This window comes from Odocoileus virginianus, chromosome 25 (genome assembly GCF_023699985.2).
Source record: "Odocoileus virginianus isolate 20LAN1187 ecotype Illinois chromosome 25, Ovbor_1.2, whole genome shotgun sequence".
NCBI lineage: Eukaryota > Metazoa > Chordata > Mammalia > Artiodactyla > Cervidae > Odocoileus > Odocoileus virginianus.
Window position 1 is genome coordinate 3,446,314 of NC_069698.1, and position 17,451 is coordinate 3,463,764.

Sequence of the window (17,451 nt, forward strand, 5' to 3'; positions counted from 1 at the left end):
GCAAAATGAACTTTCCCTAATTGGAGAGGAGAGACTGACATTTAGCCTAGGCCCAGTTGAACCTCTCAGTAGCCTTCTGTGTTATACTTAGGCTACTTTATATAAAATGGAAATAATAATAGCATCCCCTCATAGAGTTGTTATGAGGTTTATATGGGTTAAGGCTTGTAAAAGCATTCAAAACAATGCGTGGCAGAAAGTAAGTCTATTTGGTGTTTCTTGCTCAGTCATGTCTGACTCTTTGTGACCCCATGGACTATATCCAGCAAGACTCCTCCGTTCATGGAATTCTCCAGGCGAGAATACTGGAGTGGGTATACATTCCCTTCTCCAGGGGATCTTCCTGACCCAGGGATCAAACCCAGGTCTCCCACATTGCAGGCAGATTCTTTACCATCTATCTGAGCCACCAAGGAAGCCCCAAATCTATTTAAGTGCATGTTAAATGATAAATAAAACATTATTTTGTTGTGAATGTCCCCAGTGTGGCAAGCTATGGCACATCAACTCTTAGCTACTGAGTCAGGGTCTAAGTCCTTAGAGAAATTTTCTAAAATTAGATTTTACCCAGTTTACATCCTCTACTAAAAAACTGTTGTCTTGAAATATAAGGGTATATCATTCACACTAGCTTCTCAAAATTCTGTGAGAAAGGCAAATGTGGTGCCTTCAGAACGTAACACCTACAGTCGGTTTCCCAGCCCATCCCTTACCTCACAGAAAATCCTTCTGGTAGAGAATCCATGCTGCATAGTATTCTTATGCAAGTCTTATTCCAAGGCTTGAAGACTGACTTTTACGACTGCGGTTTAAAGCTGTAAGGAAAGTAATGTTTTAGTAGGAGGGTAGGAGGATTTCATTCTTTTTTCCCCACTATTTAAATAGTATATAATCATTAAAGAAATTTTTGAAACTGCTATAAAAGAAAGTGAAATCACATAGTTTCATCATCTAAACACATATAATATAAATCATTGCCTATGTTTTAATATACTTTGTTCCAAGCATGGGTATATTTTACCAATTTGTAATCATATTGAATATGGAATACACCACCGCAGCTTCCTCACCACTGGATTGTATCAGAAGCACCTTCCATGCTATTTTATACTCCTAGCAAACATTCTCAATGGCTACATGACAACTGATGGTGGCTTCCTTAGCCATTTCCTGATAGTGGAACATTTAGTGTTTCCCATTTTTTCAATATAAATAATTAGTACTGTGATAAACTCCATTGCCTGTAATGCCTTTTCTATGTTTAGGATTAATTCCTTATGACAAATCCTCAGAAACAGATTTCCTAGGTCAAAGACACAAATATTTTAAGCTTCTATGTGCTTACTGCTAAATGGCTTCCCAAATGGTTTCTAATAATTTATTTCCCAGTTATAAGAAGTTCCTCTTTAACACAATCTTTTCTTTAATTGAAGGATAACTGCTTTACAGAATCGTGTTGGCTTCTGCCAAGGCTCAACATTTCTCTTAGTCCAAAAATAACATTTTGGAGAAGGAAATGGCAACCCACTCCAGAATTCTTGCCTGAAAAATCCCATGGATGGAGGAGCCTGGAAAGCTACAGTCCATGGGGTCACAGAGACAGACACGCCTGAGCGACCTCACAGAAAGACAGAAAAAATAACATTTAGCTACTTTTCTTCAAAATTGCATGAATCTCCATTAATAGGAGACAAGAGATATGAAGAACTCTTGTATATTCTCTGATTTAAATATCAATGAATGTTGTGGATGTTTCCTGAAGGAAAAAAAAAATACTGCAGCAAAATAAATGAAAACAAAAGGGGAACAAAATGTCATTAGCATATCTACATCTATTTATATTGCTCTCTAATTTAACTATTCCAAAGCCAATTCTTCCAAAATCAGTCCCATTTGATTTCTTTTACTGAGGGTTCAGGTCTCCAAATTCTATTGCCCTCTGTTACGCTGACTTCCCTTTCTGGTCCCACTGTACACAAGCTGAGAAAGTATTACAGTAAAAGTATATAAAATTATTGCATGGTTCAGTTCAGTTCAGTCGCTCAGTCGTGTCCAACTCTTTGTGACCCCATGGACTGCAGCACGCCAGGCTTCCCTGTCCATCACCAACTCCCAGAGTTTACTCATGTCCATTGAGCTGGTGATGCCATCCAACCATCTCATCCTCTGTCGTTCCCTTCTCCTCTCGCCTTCAATCTTTCCCAGCATCAGGGTCTTTTCAAATGATTCAGCTCTTCACACCAGAGCATGGTGCTCTGGGACAAAGAAAGAAATGATTCTATCTATATTCTGTATTTGACTTAGCTTCCCTGTTGGCTCACATGGTAAAGAATCTGCCTGTAATGCAAGAGACTCAGGTTCGATCCCTGCATGCGGAAGATCCCCTGGAGAAAAGAATAGCAACCCACTCCAGTATTCTTGCCTGGAGAATCCCATGGACAGAGAAGCCTGGTAGGCTACAGTACAAGAGGCTGCAAAGAGTCAGACACGACTGAACGAATAACACATACCAGCTCTCAGTTACACAAAAAGGCTTGAGAAACAAGGATAATCCTCTAACAATTCAATGCTACCTGATATTTCTTAATCAAACTACAAATGTAAAGATTTACACAGACTTCCACTAAACTCCCTCATTTAAAACAGAACTTTCTAACATCTGTTTCCTGTCCATACCTAATAAAACACTTCTTGCTGTCAGTATTTACATAACTCGCCTATACAATCTACTTCTTCGAGGTATATCATTCTATTTTTTACTTTTAGTCTTATTTCAAAAACCCAGTATACAAAGTCACATGCCTGTTAGAATTTGCATTCTCTATTCAAATACAAAGATATAAACTAAAGCCAATAATGAAGCAGAGAACGGCTGGATAAAACTCACTATTCTCTCACACAAACTCAGATCTGCTTTATCTCTTAATAAAGCTGTACAGAAAAGGACATGGCTTTGAAAACTGTAGGACTTTGATCAAACTGTTTTTATGGTTTCTTTAACCTGTTATTTTAATAAAAAAAAATAACTGACATTATTTCATAGCCAGAGCATACAAGAGTAGCATAGCAGAGCAGCATATTTTGTCTGCCTTTCCCAGACAAAATAATCCTCTCATTTTCAGAATTTAAAAGCTCAGGCCTGGATATTCCCCTTTCTTATAAGTTCTCCTTCAGTTAGTAGCTGTTTGCATAGATCACAGTGAGGCTGAAAAGGAGGAAAATACTCTGGCAACAAGGAAGAGAGAATGGAAGGCCTTTGCTAAGCTATTCACTGTTCAGTTTGAAAAAGAAAAGGGCGTAAAATTAATCAATAAATTAGAATGTATTTGGACCCTAAATTAAGAGTTTAAAAAGGCTAATGGCTTGCTTTCTCAGCCTGCTTTAAAATACAACCTGATATCAATCTCTGTGGTGAAAGGTTGTCCAAGAGAGAGGAGCATTCAGTTCAGTTCAATTGCTCAGTCGTGTCCACCTCTTTGCGACCCCATGGACTGCAGCACGCCAGGCTTCCCTGTCCCTTCACTAACTCCCGGAGCCTACTCAAACTCATGTCCACCACATCGGTGATGCCATCCAACCATCTCATCCTCTGTCATCCCCTTCTCCTCCCGCCTTCAATCTTTCCCAGCATCAGAGTCTTTTCCAGTGAGTCAGTTCTTCAGATCAGTGGCCAAAGTACTAGAGTCTCAGCTTCAGCATCAATCCTTCCAATGAATATTCAGGACTGATTTCCTTTAGGATGGACTGGTTGGATCTCCTTGCAGTCCAACGGACTCTCAAGAGTCATCTCCAACACCACAGTTCAAAAGCATCAATTCTTCAGTGCCCAGCTTTCTTTATGGTCCAACTCTCACATCCATACATGACTACTGGAAAAACCATAGCTTTGACTGGATGGACCTTTGTTGGCAAAATAACGTCTCTGCTTTTTAATATGCTTTCTAGGTTGGTCATAGCTTTTCTTCCAAGGAGCAAGTGTCTTTTAACTTCATGGCTGTAGTCACCATCTGCAATGATTTTGGAGCCCAAGAAAATAAAGTCTGTTTCCATTGTTTCCCCATCTATTTGCCATGAAGTGATGGGACCAGATGCCAGGATCTTAATTTTCTGAATGTTGAGTTTTAAGCCAACTTTTTCATGCTCCTCTTTCACTTTCATCAAGAGGCTCTTTAGCTCTTCTTCACTTTCTGCCATAAGGGTGGTGTCATCTGCATATCTGAGGTTATTGATATTTCTCCTGGCAATCTTGATTCCAGCTTGTGCTTCATCCAACCTGGCATTTCAAATGATGCACTCTGCATATAATAAGCAGGATGACAATATACAGCCTTGATGTTTGATGTACTCCTTTTCTGATTAAGAACCAGTCTCTTGTTCCATGTCCAGTTCTAACTGTGGCTTCTTGACCTGCATCAGATTTCTCAGGAGTCAGGTCAGATAGTCTGGTATTCCCATCTCTTGAAGAATTTTCCACAGTTTGTTGTGATCCACACAGTCAAAGGCTTTGGCATAGTCAATAAAGCAGAAGTAGATGCTTTTCTGGAACTCTCTTGCTTTTTCGATGATCCACTGTATGTTGGCAATTTGATCTCTGATTCCTCTGCCTTTTCTAAATCAAGCTTGAACATCTGGAAGTTCATGGTTCATGTACTGTTGAAGCCTGGCTTGGAGAATTTTGAGCATTACTTTACTAGCATGTGAGATGAGTGCAATTGTGCAGTAGTTTGAACATTCTTTGGCATCGCCTTTCTTTGGGATTGGAATGAAAACTGACCTTTTCCAGTCCTGTGGCCACTGCTGAGTTTTCCAGATTTGGTAGCATATTGAGTGCCGCACTTTCACATCGTCATCTTTTAGGATTTGAAATAGCTCAACTGGAATTCCATTATCTTCGCTAGTTTTATTTGTAGTGATGCTTCCTAAGGCCCACTTGACTTCACATTCCAGGATGTCTGGCTCTAGATGAGTGATCACACCATTGTGGTTATCTGGGTCATGAAGACCTTTTTTGTACAGCTCTTCTGTGTATTCTTGTCACCTCTTCATAATATCTATGGCGAAAGGTTTTCCAGGAGAGTTGATCATTAATCCCATCATTTCCCAGGAGCTGAGCTGCCAGGTGGCAAGCCCCACAAGCACCACTGGCAGCAGTAGCACTTTACAGCCTTTCTTGGGAAGGAAGGTATAAATGCTTAGCAACAGAAAGGAAGCAGCCAGCCTAAAAAGTTACCACTGTACTTCTGAAATAATCAAAAGTTCTCACTATTCTAGAAGAGGCTGAAGGAAACTTTTAAATCAGGGTTAACATGGGAGAAAGGGTGAATCCAGTTTCCTTACGTGTGTTCATTTCAGTAGCCTTTCCTTGTCAGCAGGAAACGAAACATTTATTCTGCCTTTCTGGAATTGAAGAAGTGCCCTTCAACAGAAACTGTTCAGGTCTGGCTGGCTGACCATAGGGCAAGCTAAAGTTCAGTGTCGATTTAAAGCACACCTTTATCCACTAACGAAAATGATTTTATCTGCATGTTGCTTTACTGGTTGAAAATAAGGTATTGCCATCCATATCTTGAGGCAGAAAAATATCTTTTTTACTGCTCCCCCTTTCTGAGCTTCCAGTTCCCCCTTTTCCTCTCATGAAATTATAACATGCTTTTTTAAATTTAAGAGTTTCCTTTCCCTATTTTTAAAGCTGTGCTATTCACATCAAAGTAGGCACAACTATTGTTTATAATTTTTTAATCATTCATTTAAACATTTACCTTGTCGCATTGTCACCTCCTTAAACTGTATATATTTACATTGTCTTTATATCCACTTAAATGCTCATCTTAATTCTGTCACCTGACCAAGTCAGAGGTTCCACCTGGCCAACAAGTTTACATTGCAATGTATGGATCGATGTCCTATGGTCCCATGAATTTGCTAGCCTTGTCAGTTTTGGCACTTAGAGATAACACATGGCCAGGTGGGGAAAGTGCATAATAACAGTGTAAAAAAAGCAGTAAAAATAAAGTTCATTTTTCTTAATGCTACTAGCTTGAAAAAAAAATATTGTGCTGGGTAAATCTTGGTTATGAGAAGTTGTCCTATGCATTTTTAGGATGTTCAGAAACATGCCTAACTAGCCAGTATACGACAGAAGCAACTCTCTCTCACCTCTCAGCCCCACTGCGGCAATCAAAACCGTCACCAAACGCTGCCAGACGCCCTTCAGGGGGCAAAACTGCCCACAGCTCAGAACTATCTAATTAAAAGGGTTAAAATGAAAAGGCTACCTAGATGAACACAGATTGTTCTCAGCAATTAAAAAATATTCCTGTGACTAGGTACCATGTATGTGTGTGTGTGTGCTCAGCCACATCTGACTCTTTATCACCCCATGGAATGTAGCCTGCCAGGCTCTTCTGTCCATGGAATTTTCCAAGCAAGAATACTGGAGAGGGTTGCTATTTCCTACTCTAGGGGATCTTTTGGACTCAGGTATCCTGTATGAACACAACAAATCATTTCTCCACAAAAAGGAGAAATGATAAAGTATCTCATTTAGTTTCCATCAGTGTGAAAAGTAAGTTGAGAGGTTGCACAGGATTCGTAGCTAAGAGCACAAGAGACATTACAGCCAGTTTACAAGAGTGTACAAGTCAGCTTCAACACGTATTAACCATGAAACCTTGAGTGGAATGAACATCTCTGTACTTTAGTTTCCTTATCTGAAAAATAGAGAAAAAGTTGATCCATGATATACAGGGTGGTTGCAAAGAGTAAATGTTTTAAAACATGTAACTGAACATAGTAAGGGCTTCCCGTGTGGCTCAGCTGATAAAGAATCTGCCTGCAATGTGGGAGACCTGGGTTTGATCCCTGGGTTGGGAAGATCCCCTAGAGAAGGAAAAGGCTACCCACTCCAGTATTCTGGTCTGGAGAATTCCATGAACTAAGTCTACGGGATTATATTTGTTACTATCAACATCTTTGTTTAATTTCATTTAAATTTATGGCAAAATCAGTTCACTTTCCTTCCAATTCTCTACCTTGGAGAAAAGCTATTATATGAAAAGGAATAGTAATAATGAGACTTAAAAAAATGGGTCAAAAACATCTTTCAACTATATCCTACATGATAACAAATGGCAGTTTAATCTGAATATCTTTGGCACCTTGCAGTTTCATATCAACACATATGAATCTGCCATATTCTTTAAACTGCATGATATGCCACTGTATAAATGAAACTATTTACCAGACCACTACTGATAAATACTTCAACTGTATCCAGTTTGTGTTTGTATGTGGGTTTTTTTAATATATTTTATAAACAATGCTGCAATAAACAATCCTGAACATGCAACTTGGTCAAATTTTGAAAGCTACTTTACAAAGCTGGATTTCTATTTCAGCACTGAATTAAATGTACTTCAGGTCTGTTACTAAAGCAAATTCTGACAATGCTAGTTATCACTTCTGCTAGACTTTGCCAAAAGAATTCTAAAACACTCCTCTAAGTGGAGATGTGAGATGTTCTGGCCACATATAGTACAGTAAACACCCCAAGGCTGAAAAAAACTATGAAGAGGACACTTTCTAGGAATAACTCAAGACATTTTTATGGGAGTTTCTTCCAACAAAAATTTTAACTATTATTAATCTATGTCTGCTAGTCAAATAGAAACAGTCATTTTTGGTGGCTTTGAAAGGTGTAAAGCAGGAGTTTTGTGGCTTCAACACTCTCACATGTGAGACAGTAAACAAGAAGGGCTAGGCCATCAGTTTAAACTCAAAGAAAAACCGATTATACAATTAATTTGTTACTAACTGTCTGAAGAATGGGGAAATATACTGATTATTTGATTTTCTAATTTTCCATTTATTTTTTCCATTTTGTATTTATTTAGGTTCTTGGCAAAGACTCAAAATGAAAATCTGCAAGACATAAAGAATCCATTTGCAATGCTAGAGACCTGGGTTCAATCCCTGGGTTTGGAAGGTCCCCTAGAGAAGGGAAAGGCTACCCACTCCAGTATTCTGGCCTGGAGAATTCCATGGACAGAGGAGCCTGGGGGGCTACAGTCCATGGGATCACAAAGACACAACATTGACTTTCACTTTGGCAAGGCCTCAAAATGAACATACCTACACAAGAGAAGCCAAAATATCATTTTCCCCTATGGAAAAAATACATAGTTTGCTTAAGTAAACTCCAAGACTGATTGACGATGGTTGGAAAACCTCTACAAAAGTTATCAGAAACCAAAGATATTATCTGTCCCAAAAGATCAGGGTACTCCTCAGCTCTAGCTATTTAGCAAAGATCATTTTGCCACTATCTGGCAGATCATACCAGGACACAAGAAAATAGCAATGCATACCCAGTGCCCCATCCTTACAAATCTGCCAATATAGGGAACATCCTTGCCAAAATTGGCATCTTGTCTGAAGCAGGTATTTAATTCTCTTCAGATCTATTCAGTCACTTATTCCTGAACTTACACAAGCAAATTTGCAGAATATGTATATATATTAGTTATAAATATTTGGAGTGTATCTATTATAAATATGCATAGGTTAGAATTCACCTGAAAAAAGTCCAAATATTAAACAATCCATCAGTTTCAGGTTACTTACAGGAGGCACTGCGAAAACCATGCTATTCAAAAATGCAGCTAGGACTGTTGGAAGGACCATTTGTTAAGCAAACTCTCCAAAAGTGGGATATTTTCAGTCATTTAAAAATATTACGTTGTCATTACAGTTGTTAGACAATAATGAAAAAAAAGGATATGACAGAATGTTAAAACATGACCCATATTGAGATGACGATCAAGCAGGGAATGGAGGATACAATACATATTTGACTCTCCCACCAATGACCCTACCCAAATCCAACTTTATCCTCCGTCAAGGTTAAAGATTTTGGAGAAATCTCCAATTTTTTGGATCACATACTTCTAAAGAAGCAAATCTGAAAATACAATGAAAATATATGGCTAGCAATTCATTTATGCTATTAATGCTACTGTAAGCACTACTATAAAATAAAAAGAGTAAGACTAAAATAAGTAAAAACAGAAGTTCTAATATTTGTTCCCACACTGTAATAGTCAGTTTCACATATCTAAGGTGTGCATACTCTACTTTGGATTCCCCTGTTTCAGAAAATGATTTCACATTTTAACTCAGGAAACAAATATATACCCCTTTCATGATCTTGATAATTTCTATTTCCTAAAAGACTAGAAAATTTTAAATAAGATATGCAGAAGACACTGCTCTGTGCTCTGCACAGAGGCTTTCAACAAATACTAGTTATAATTTAAAATGATTACTGTAACTTAAAAGTGTGTCATTTCATGTTTACTTATCTATAAAATTAGATTCAGAAAAAATGGATAGCACTTTAAAAAAAATCAAAAGTTTCAGGGATATGAAATTAGATGTGAAAACGCGGGACAAAACATTTACCCAAATTATCCATTCCTTGTATTCTTAGAGTTGAAGCCTGTGAAATGTACATTAAATAAAATCAGGAACTGTTTGAAAAGTGAGAAAGTTAATTTTATGGTTTGGTAAGTCTTTTACAGATTAGCTTAATCATATATGGTTGGGAAAGAAACCAGGAAGAAAGATAATTCTAAGTGGGGAATAATTTTGGTTTATTTAGGTTTCCTGGCTTTGTGATGGAAGGTAAACTATTCTGAAAAATGAGAGTTGACATTAACTGTACATACTGTTTTCTGGCTCTGTATAAATGCTAAAATCAATTAAATGTCGGTACATATTTGAATTGTTTTAATCGTACTGGGTACATAGTATCCAAATGACCTCATGTCTAGACCTCTGCCAATTTTCTATTATAGATTTCTTTGTCCTGTATCTCTGGAACCTGGGCCAATAGGATTTTTGTTCTACCTGCTGTTTACACCTACTGAATAATCTCTCAGTTTTAGACTTGGCCTCATGCTCTCACTATCATGGAAGTCCCACAGAGTCACATTTTTTTTTTCTTTTTCTAAATCCCTGGCTACATCCCCAGTGCCTAGTACCTGGCATACTTCAAGCATTCGATACTGATATAAAAAATAAAGTCACCAATCCTTCCTCATACTTCAGGTCCTCTGAAGGCAGAAATGAAGAGTGAAACCTGTATATAGACACAGACTTCCTTCTCTGTTGACCCAGAGTCCACCCTCACAAGCTGAAAGCAGCCCAGATACCGCAGGTCACAGCAATCCCTGCAGACGACCACGGGGTCACACAGGCCCCGGTCCTGCGGCAACTACTTCTCGTGTTTCTGCTGGCTTCTCCCCATCTCTCCAGCCTCTAAGTACTTCAGTACTTCCGGGTCCAGTCTTTTCTATCCTACTCGCCCTATGTCCTTTAGTCTTGAGGCTTTACATTTTTAGCTCTGGCCTTGACCGCTCCCTTGACTACAAATACTATACTGAACAACCCACGCAGCAGCTTCCAGATGTCTAGTAGATACCTCACCATAACTCAGCTTGAGTTCTGGATATCTCCCCTACCCCAGAAAATAGCTGAAGGACCCACTCAACCAAGTCAGGCCTTGATCAGACTAACAGCAGTCAACCCACAGACCAAGAAAGAAATTTTCATGGTTTCAAACACTGCGTTTTGAGGTGATTTGGTATGCAGCAAATACTGATCAATACTTCACCCTAATTAAAACTGCAATTCTCCATCCTGACTCTTATATTTCCTATATCCCTACTCTTTCTTTTCCTATATAGCACTTATTACTAACATTCATACATTTTACTTATATCTCTTTTTTTCTTTGCTATATCTCCCATTAAAATAAAAGCTCTACTTGGACAGATATTTTTGTTTATTTTATTCACTGCTCTATCCCCAGAACCTAGAAATGTACCTGCTACTCAAGCACTCATTAAATATATGGAGATTAAATGAATTAATAATTAGCTCTGTATTCACACCTCCGATATAAGTCCTCTATTAAAACATTGAGTACTCTGCACTTTTGTCAAAAAATATAGTTCATATCTCTGTTCAGTATGATTCATCTAATATGACTTAAACCCTGGTCATGACATTAAAAATTTCCATTTTACTATTTAGCTTTGAAGATATGCTCTTTAAGTTTTTCCAGAAGATATAAAGGAGTTTCACAGCCCTTGAGTTGCAAGCTCCTAGGCAAGTTTTAACTCCCTTAAATGTGTTTCCTGATCTATAAATTAGGAAAAGTATCTACATCAAATACAAAGAACAGATGGCAATACAAATTTATGGAGAGATTTCATGCCAATCCCTGATAAAGGAATTGTATACTTGATATTTTGCCTTAAAAAATATCCTGTGCTCCTACAGCTTTCTACGTCTCTTGAAAAGCACTCTGAATTTGTCTATTCCCCAAAAGACTCTAAGCTCTTTGCAAAATAACTAGCATTCAGTAAATATTTGATAAATGAGTGAATATTAGCATTTTAAAAATATTTATCTGATTAAAATAAACATTTTTTAAGTACAATGCAGACACTCACTTTAGCTAATAACTTTGTAAATTTTTCTGGAGTGAATAATCTTTAATAAATACAGTATTAGAAATATACTAAACATTCAACTTTACAAAATTATAAAAAGAACAAATAAAAGAAAAACACATGTATGTGGATGGAATTTTTAAAGAGAAAAGTAAAATTACTGATTCTGAAGGGAAAAAAAGCAAGATCAATAAAATCAAAGTTGGTTCTTGAAAAACTGAATAAAATAGACAACTCCCAGAAAGCCTAACTAAGAAAACAGATAACTTATAATGAAAATGGAAATTTAAATCTACAAAGAAGAGATTAAGAGAATTATTGAATACTGATACATCAATAAATTTTCAAATTTAGAGAAATAGTCGGTATGCTAAAAATTTTTATTTCTAAAGTTCACTCAAGAAAAGGTAGAAAAAATGATCAGATCAATAACCATATTATAAATTCAAATGTCTTCTAAAAATCTACCCCTAAACGAGCTATCACACTTGATTTTATAGGTTAGTTATATACAATCTACAAGAATCAGATGATTCCTATGTGAGTCTTATTAATCTACAGCAAAGAAAAAAAGATGGAAATTTTCCAATTCATTTTTCAAAAGTAACAAACAACCCAAATTCCAAAAGAAAGAATAAAGAAAAAGCCATTTTAAATTCTCCCAAACATAAATATAAAGCCTGAATAAGATATCTGCAGTGCGGCGGATACAGTGTTTGCTACTGCTGCCTGTGTGACCTTGCGCAAATTATCTCAACTCTCTCACATTTTTCCATCTGATCGTAACAGAGATCGAAACAGTATGTAAAGCATGATATTATAAAGACCAAATAGCTAAGTTCTTAGGACAGTGCTTGGCATATGATAAATGCTCAATATGTGTTAGCTGTTACAATTAACCAAGCTACCATTTCAAAGGTAAAAATAAGATATATAAATATTTGATAACTTTTTAGCAGACATTCTGACAAATCTTTAAATAAAACTGGTATTGCCTAAACATTTTAAAGAATACTTATCTCTTAGCAACTGTTGCATAAATTATACAAAGCATTAAAATACTGGTCATTCTCATTCAATGAAGTAACGATGTTCAGTATCATTATGATTATTCCATATTTTAGAAATTACACTAATGAAATAAAGTAAGACAAAAAATATTGGAAGGGATTAAATTATTATTTTCAGGTGATATGTAGCTAGAAAATTTAAGAGAGGAAGCAAAATTGAATCAATAAGGAAATTTCAGTCAGTAAACTGAATAAAAGATCTACCACAAATCAGTTTCTCTTTTAACAGTAGCAAAAACAAACTAAAAATTTTTAGGGGAAAAAGAGAACCCACTCACAGTAACAAAAATTATATAATATCCAGGAATAAATTTAATGAGAATGGTACAAGACTATATGAGCTACACAGTATTTCACTGAACATAAAATACAACGTGAATACTTAACATTGACTACCTCAGCAGTTTCTAAATCTTCTCTATCAGCCAGACTAGAAACTTGGAATCCCTTCTAGTTTTATCCCTCTCATCCTTCCATTTGAAATCATTCAGAGTCCTACCTATTTCACCTCATATATATTTCTTAAATTTGTTAGCTTTTTGCTAACTCCAATTATCTCAGCCATCTTTTGGAAAGACTTCAGTAAAATAAATATTCTCCCTACTTCTGGGCTTATCTTCCTCAGAGTGTCGGAGTAATCAGTCTAAGACACAAACCTAACTATCAGGACCCAGTTTGAAACCAGAGATCACCACTGAATTCAAGACCGAGTCCCAGCTCAAAGGCTAGTACAGCCTTTAGTCATCTGGACCCAGCTCCATTTCCTCCTCCTTTTCACCTTTTTGGGTCTTAAAAATATAGCTCTGTTTCTCATATTGGGATACGCAAGCACCTCTGACAAAAGATGTCAGACCTTTTCACAGCTCAATTTTTGGTGAAGATTTTCTTAGGAAGATGTTATTTCATGTTAAAATAAATATGGAGATGCAAAATGTGTGTGACTGCTCAAGTTAAAATGCAATATTTCAAAGAAGGATAGCACTTTGAGCAAAGAGCTTTGACCCTTTCCCTCAGATCTAAATGGGGACAATCCTAAGGCATTTATCATTATGAATGAAAAGTCTAATGCTGTCAAACTGTTATCACTGTATTGCCAAAGACCTAAGACGTAACTGGCACTTGCTGAGAACATAACTATGCCAGACAACTGTTCTTCATTGGTTAGCTAATTTTATAACCCGACATGACTTCATCTCTACTACTCTCATCCTCTCTTTCTACTCCAGCCATAGCAAAGTCCTTGCTGTTCCTTATATTATCAGGCTCCATTTCAAAGCTTTTCCCCTTGCTATTCTATCTAGAAATGTTTCCCTTTAGAGAGCACAGGTCTTTTTCAACTCTTTAAGTATTTTTCAAATGTTGCTTTCTCTATCCTGACCTCCCATTTCCCCTTTTTTTAATTTTTATTTATTTTTTTTTTTTTTTATTATCACCAAAATGGTTTTATTTCGGACACTGAAACATGCGCAACAATGCAACTGTATCATTACTTTGTTTGGTTTCCTTAAGCATTACTTAAGTATGCATTAAAAATACGTTTACATTTAAGAAATGTAACACATTAAAGTCCTCTGTAAACAGAACTCCTTCTCAATATATTTTCCTGCTTTGTTTCATACATAAATAACATAATCTCTAAGTTATAAATAAAACTATTAACTCTTATGACCTAAAAGTATATACAAATTTTGGAGCCTGACAAGAGTGTTTTCTTTCTGATTTTATATAAGTAACAACATGCAGTGTCTGCAATGTTTTTTAATCATATAGATGACTTATAATCAAAACCTTTATTGTCTCCCAACCTGTTCTCCCTGTAACAGACGTTCAGTGTACTTGGTAAAGATGCCACCATTCAAAAGTCAACGTAGTCAAAAGACTAGATTTTAAAAATAGAACAGAAGGTTGCCATTAAATATTATTAAGCCTTATTAAAATCACTTTAGTTTGTCTGAAGAACAAAATATGCTACCAAAGAGTATATGCTTGTACTATCATTTAACTGGAAAGCTAACACAATCTTAAAAAATCAGATTAAATTTGTAGTAGTCTTGGGAAAAAATAGTTCATGGAAATTCTGTTAGAGGAACAGAAACCATATTATCCTAAGTTTTCTAAACTTTATTTTGAACCATTACTTCAATTAGTTAAAACTTACAGGGTAAAAATAATGACACACAAAAATGATTTTAGAAAGGCATATTCAGAATTCCTGATGCAGAAAACGTGATTATTTAGTTTTTGTTTAATGACTGGAAATCTTTATTCCTTCAGAAAATAGTAACATTATTTATTGAATGTCACCACCTGTTTGCTGATTTACTAGATAACCATTCAAGGTATTTTATTAAGTAAGCACTCAAATTATTTTTATTTAACAAAAGTAAAAAGACTTTTCATGTTGGAATTGTTTCATTATGAATTAAAAACTTAGAAAAACATTCTCAATTAATATCTTCCCTAAATTTAAATGAATCAAATGACATATACTAAGCTAAGCACTGTCATTACCTTTAAAATTTCAGTTTTCTAAAAGTTTTACTCTTCAGTCAATATTAATATGATCTGGGTAACACTACTAACTGCCACTCAAACTTGATGTTTAAAAAAAGAAATATTCTTTGTTAAAGAGCAGATTAACAACACGTTTTCCATGTTCTTATAAAAAATAAGATTCTGATATGCATAATGAATCTAAATCAAAAATCCACACATGGTAGCGGAAATTCTGTCAACTTTCAGCTTAATACAACATAAATCCAGTTATTTTGCATAAACAATTCAAAATTTAAGTTTATAATGGAAATGTCAACAAGTCTTAACTACAACATTACTGCTGATGGGTTCCACTATAGTTCACCCAGGCACAGCAGATGTGCACATCTGATAGACAGACTGCTTAGAAAATTAAAGCTATCAGAGCTATAAATTAGGAATACATAAATATGAACACAGCAATGCCAAAGCATTAGAGCGGTTAAAGAAGAAAAAAAAAGATGTGATGTAAACACAACTGATAGTTTTCTCTGTAAGCCACTTTCCACTGATTTATAAAGCTATGGATTTATAATTCTCTTAAAAAGGACAACGTTTCCACATTGCTACATGCAGTGATTTCATCGTATGTTCCTGACTACAATGCAACCTTCAATCTTCTTACACAGCTTGACACAGCCCATCAGGATTTCTTCAGAAAGTCAGCTTGTCATATTTTCAGCAGCCTTTAAGGCTTCTGTGGCCTTGCGAAGTTCCTTAATAACTGATGATAAAGCTTCTGGGTTAATTCCTTGTTCACAAAGCCGCACACATATAGACAGAGTTTCCATATCTAATCCAGTATTCAAAATTCTTGAAATCTCAAGTAGGACGCATTCAGATTCGCTGCCGCTGCCGCCGACCCGGCGCCACTGCTGCTAGCCATGGCGGAGGCCGAAGGAGGCGGGCGAAGGGCCTGACCCGGAACTGGAGCGCCTTCCTCTCCCCTTTTTTTTAAACCATTACTCTAGAGGAGTAATTCTCTTTTTCTCCATCTCACTTTCCTTACTGTGCTTATTATTTACTGTTTTTCTTTCCCCTATCAGAATGTAATGTATTCTTTCATGTAATGTATTCTTTCATGTAATGTATTGTTTCATGACAATAGGATTTTTGCTTTATTTACCGAATCTAGTGCTTAGACCAATGCCTAGCACACTGCAGGCTCCAGCTATTTATTGAATAAGCAGTCTTATGAAATAGACGCTACTGTTAGATTTTACTTCAAGATGAGATCCAAACAGTGAGAATGTGCCTACGGTCACACAGTAAAAGGTAGACCTAGGATTTGTAAACAAACAGCCTGGCTCCACTCTTTACCATAATCGCATGATGTCTCTATTGGTCAGTTCTGTATGTACTATTATCCAGTACATTTCATTTAATTCCTTCCCAGCAGGGTCCCTAACTAGCAGGATTAGCCCACTTTATACACTCGATAATTGCTTACAGAATGAATAAACGCATAAACACATTAATTACCCAATGATTTATGCCTCAATTATTTTTTTTACCTTTCAGAATTAAATTGCTTTTTAATATAAAAATAATTCCTGTCTTTAAAAATGTAGTGACGCAAAACAGGCTTTCTTTGAATTGACAAAACATTTCTGACAAATGGTTTAATTAAAAGGATGTGTACCCAGTTCTTAAAATTTTCTCCAAACTGGCTTTCAAAGCTTCATTCAACAATAGCATACATTAAGCAAAAAAGCTCCAGAACCAGTCTGACTCATTTCATGATATTCACATACATAATACTATTTCTGAACAAAAACCGCAAACAGTGCCATTCCTTAGACACCAAGATTTATAAAGCAATCAATCACGCCAGATAAAAGCAGACACCTTCACTCACAAAACTGACGCTAATAAGAACAGCCTTCGGAGCGCCAGCTGGCACAGGAGTCACCTGGGCCAGCTTTCTCAAATAAACTGACAGCGGCTATCACAAGCGCATGACTAACTTGCCACCGAATCCGAACGGCCATAGGTTTACTCTGAGAAACAAACATTCCTCAGCAGAAGCGGTGGACAAATAAGCGATTTTTAAAAGAGGCCTCTCTCGGGCCGCCTCAAAATCTAGAACCGAAGATTCTCCTCCTCGGAGCTCCTCACCGTGTCTAGACTAGGGTAAAGCGACCATTTCTCAGGTAGAGGATGACGCACAAAGAAAAAACTGGCCACACACGGTGAAGGCCAAGGAAGCAAACGCAACGGCGATCACTAACGAACAGAGACCCCCTGCTACCCAACCGCCCCCTAAGCCAGGGGAGCCGCAATTGACTTCTCGCGAGATTCCTCAGCTTCACGGGATCTCGAACTAAAAC

The 17,451-nt window shown here is 36.7% G+C and overlaps 1 protein-coding gene and 1 pseudogene across 11 annotated transcripts in view; both read right to left on the reverse strand.

Annotated features, from left to right (window-relative positions):
* The window catches only part of DZIP3 (DAZ interacting zinc finger protein 3), a 116,995-nt gene extending 99,594 nt beyond the window's left edge, over nt 1–17,401 (reverse strand). For 3 of the 11 annotated variants that reach the window (XM_070454932.1, XM_070454930.1, XM_070454926.1), the window contains exons 1-2: nt 17,240–17,398; nt 714–815 (exon numbers count right to left, since the gene is read on the reverse strand). In XM_070454932.1, coding sequence (XP_070311033.1) covers nt 714–745 — 32 coding nt within the window. In that variant the 5' untranslated portion in view covers nt 746–815; nt 17,240–17,398. Of the gene's footprint in view, nt 1–713; nt 816–3,393; nt 4,694–5,337; nt 9,429–16,979; nt 17,219–17,239 lie in introns of those variants that run through there. The other 8 variants (XM_070454936.1, XM_070454935.1, XR_011483449.1 and 5 more) reach the window with 7 other exon arrangements.
* Nucleotides 14,294–16,886, reverse strand: LOC139031036 (mitotic-spindle organizing protein 1 pseudogene; annotated as a pseudogene).
* Nucleotides 17,402–17,451: the final 50 nt, after the last annotated feature.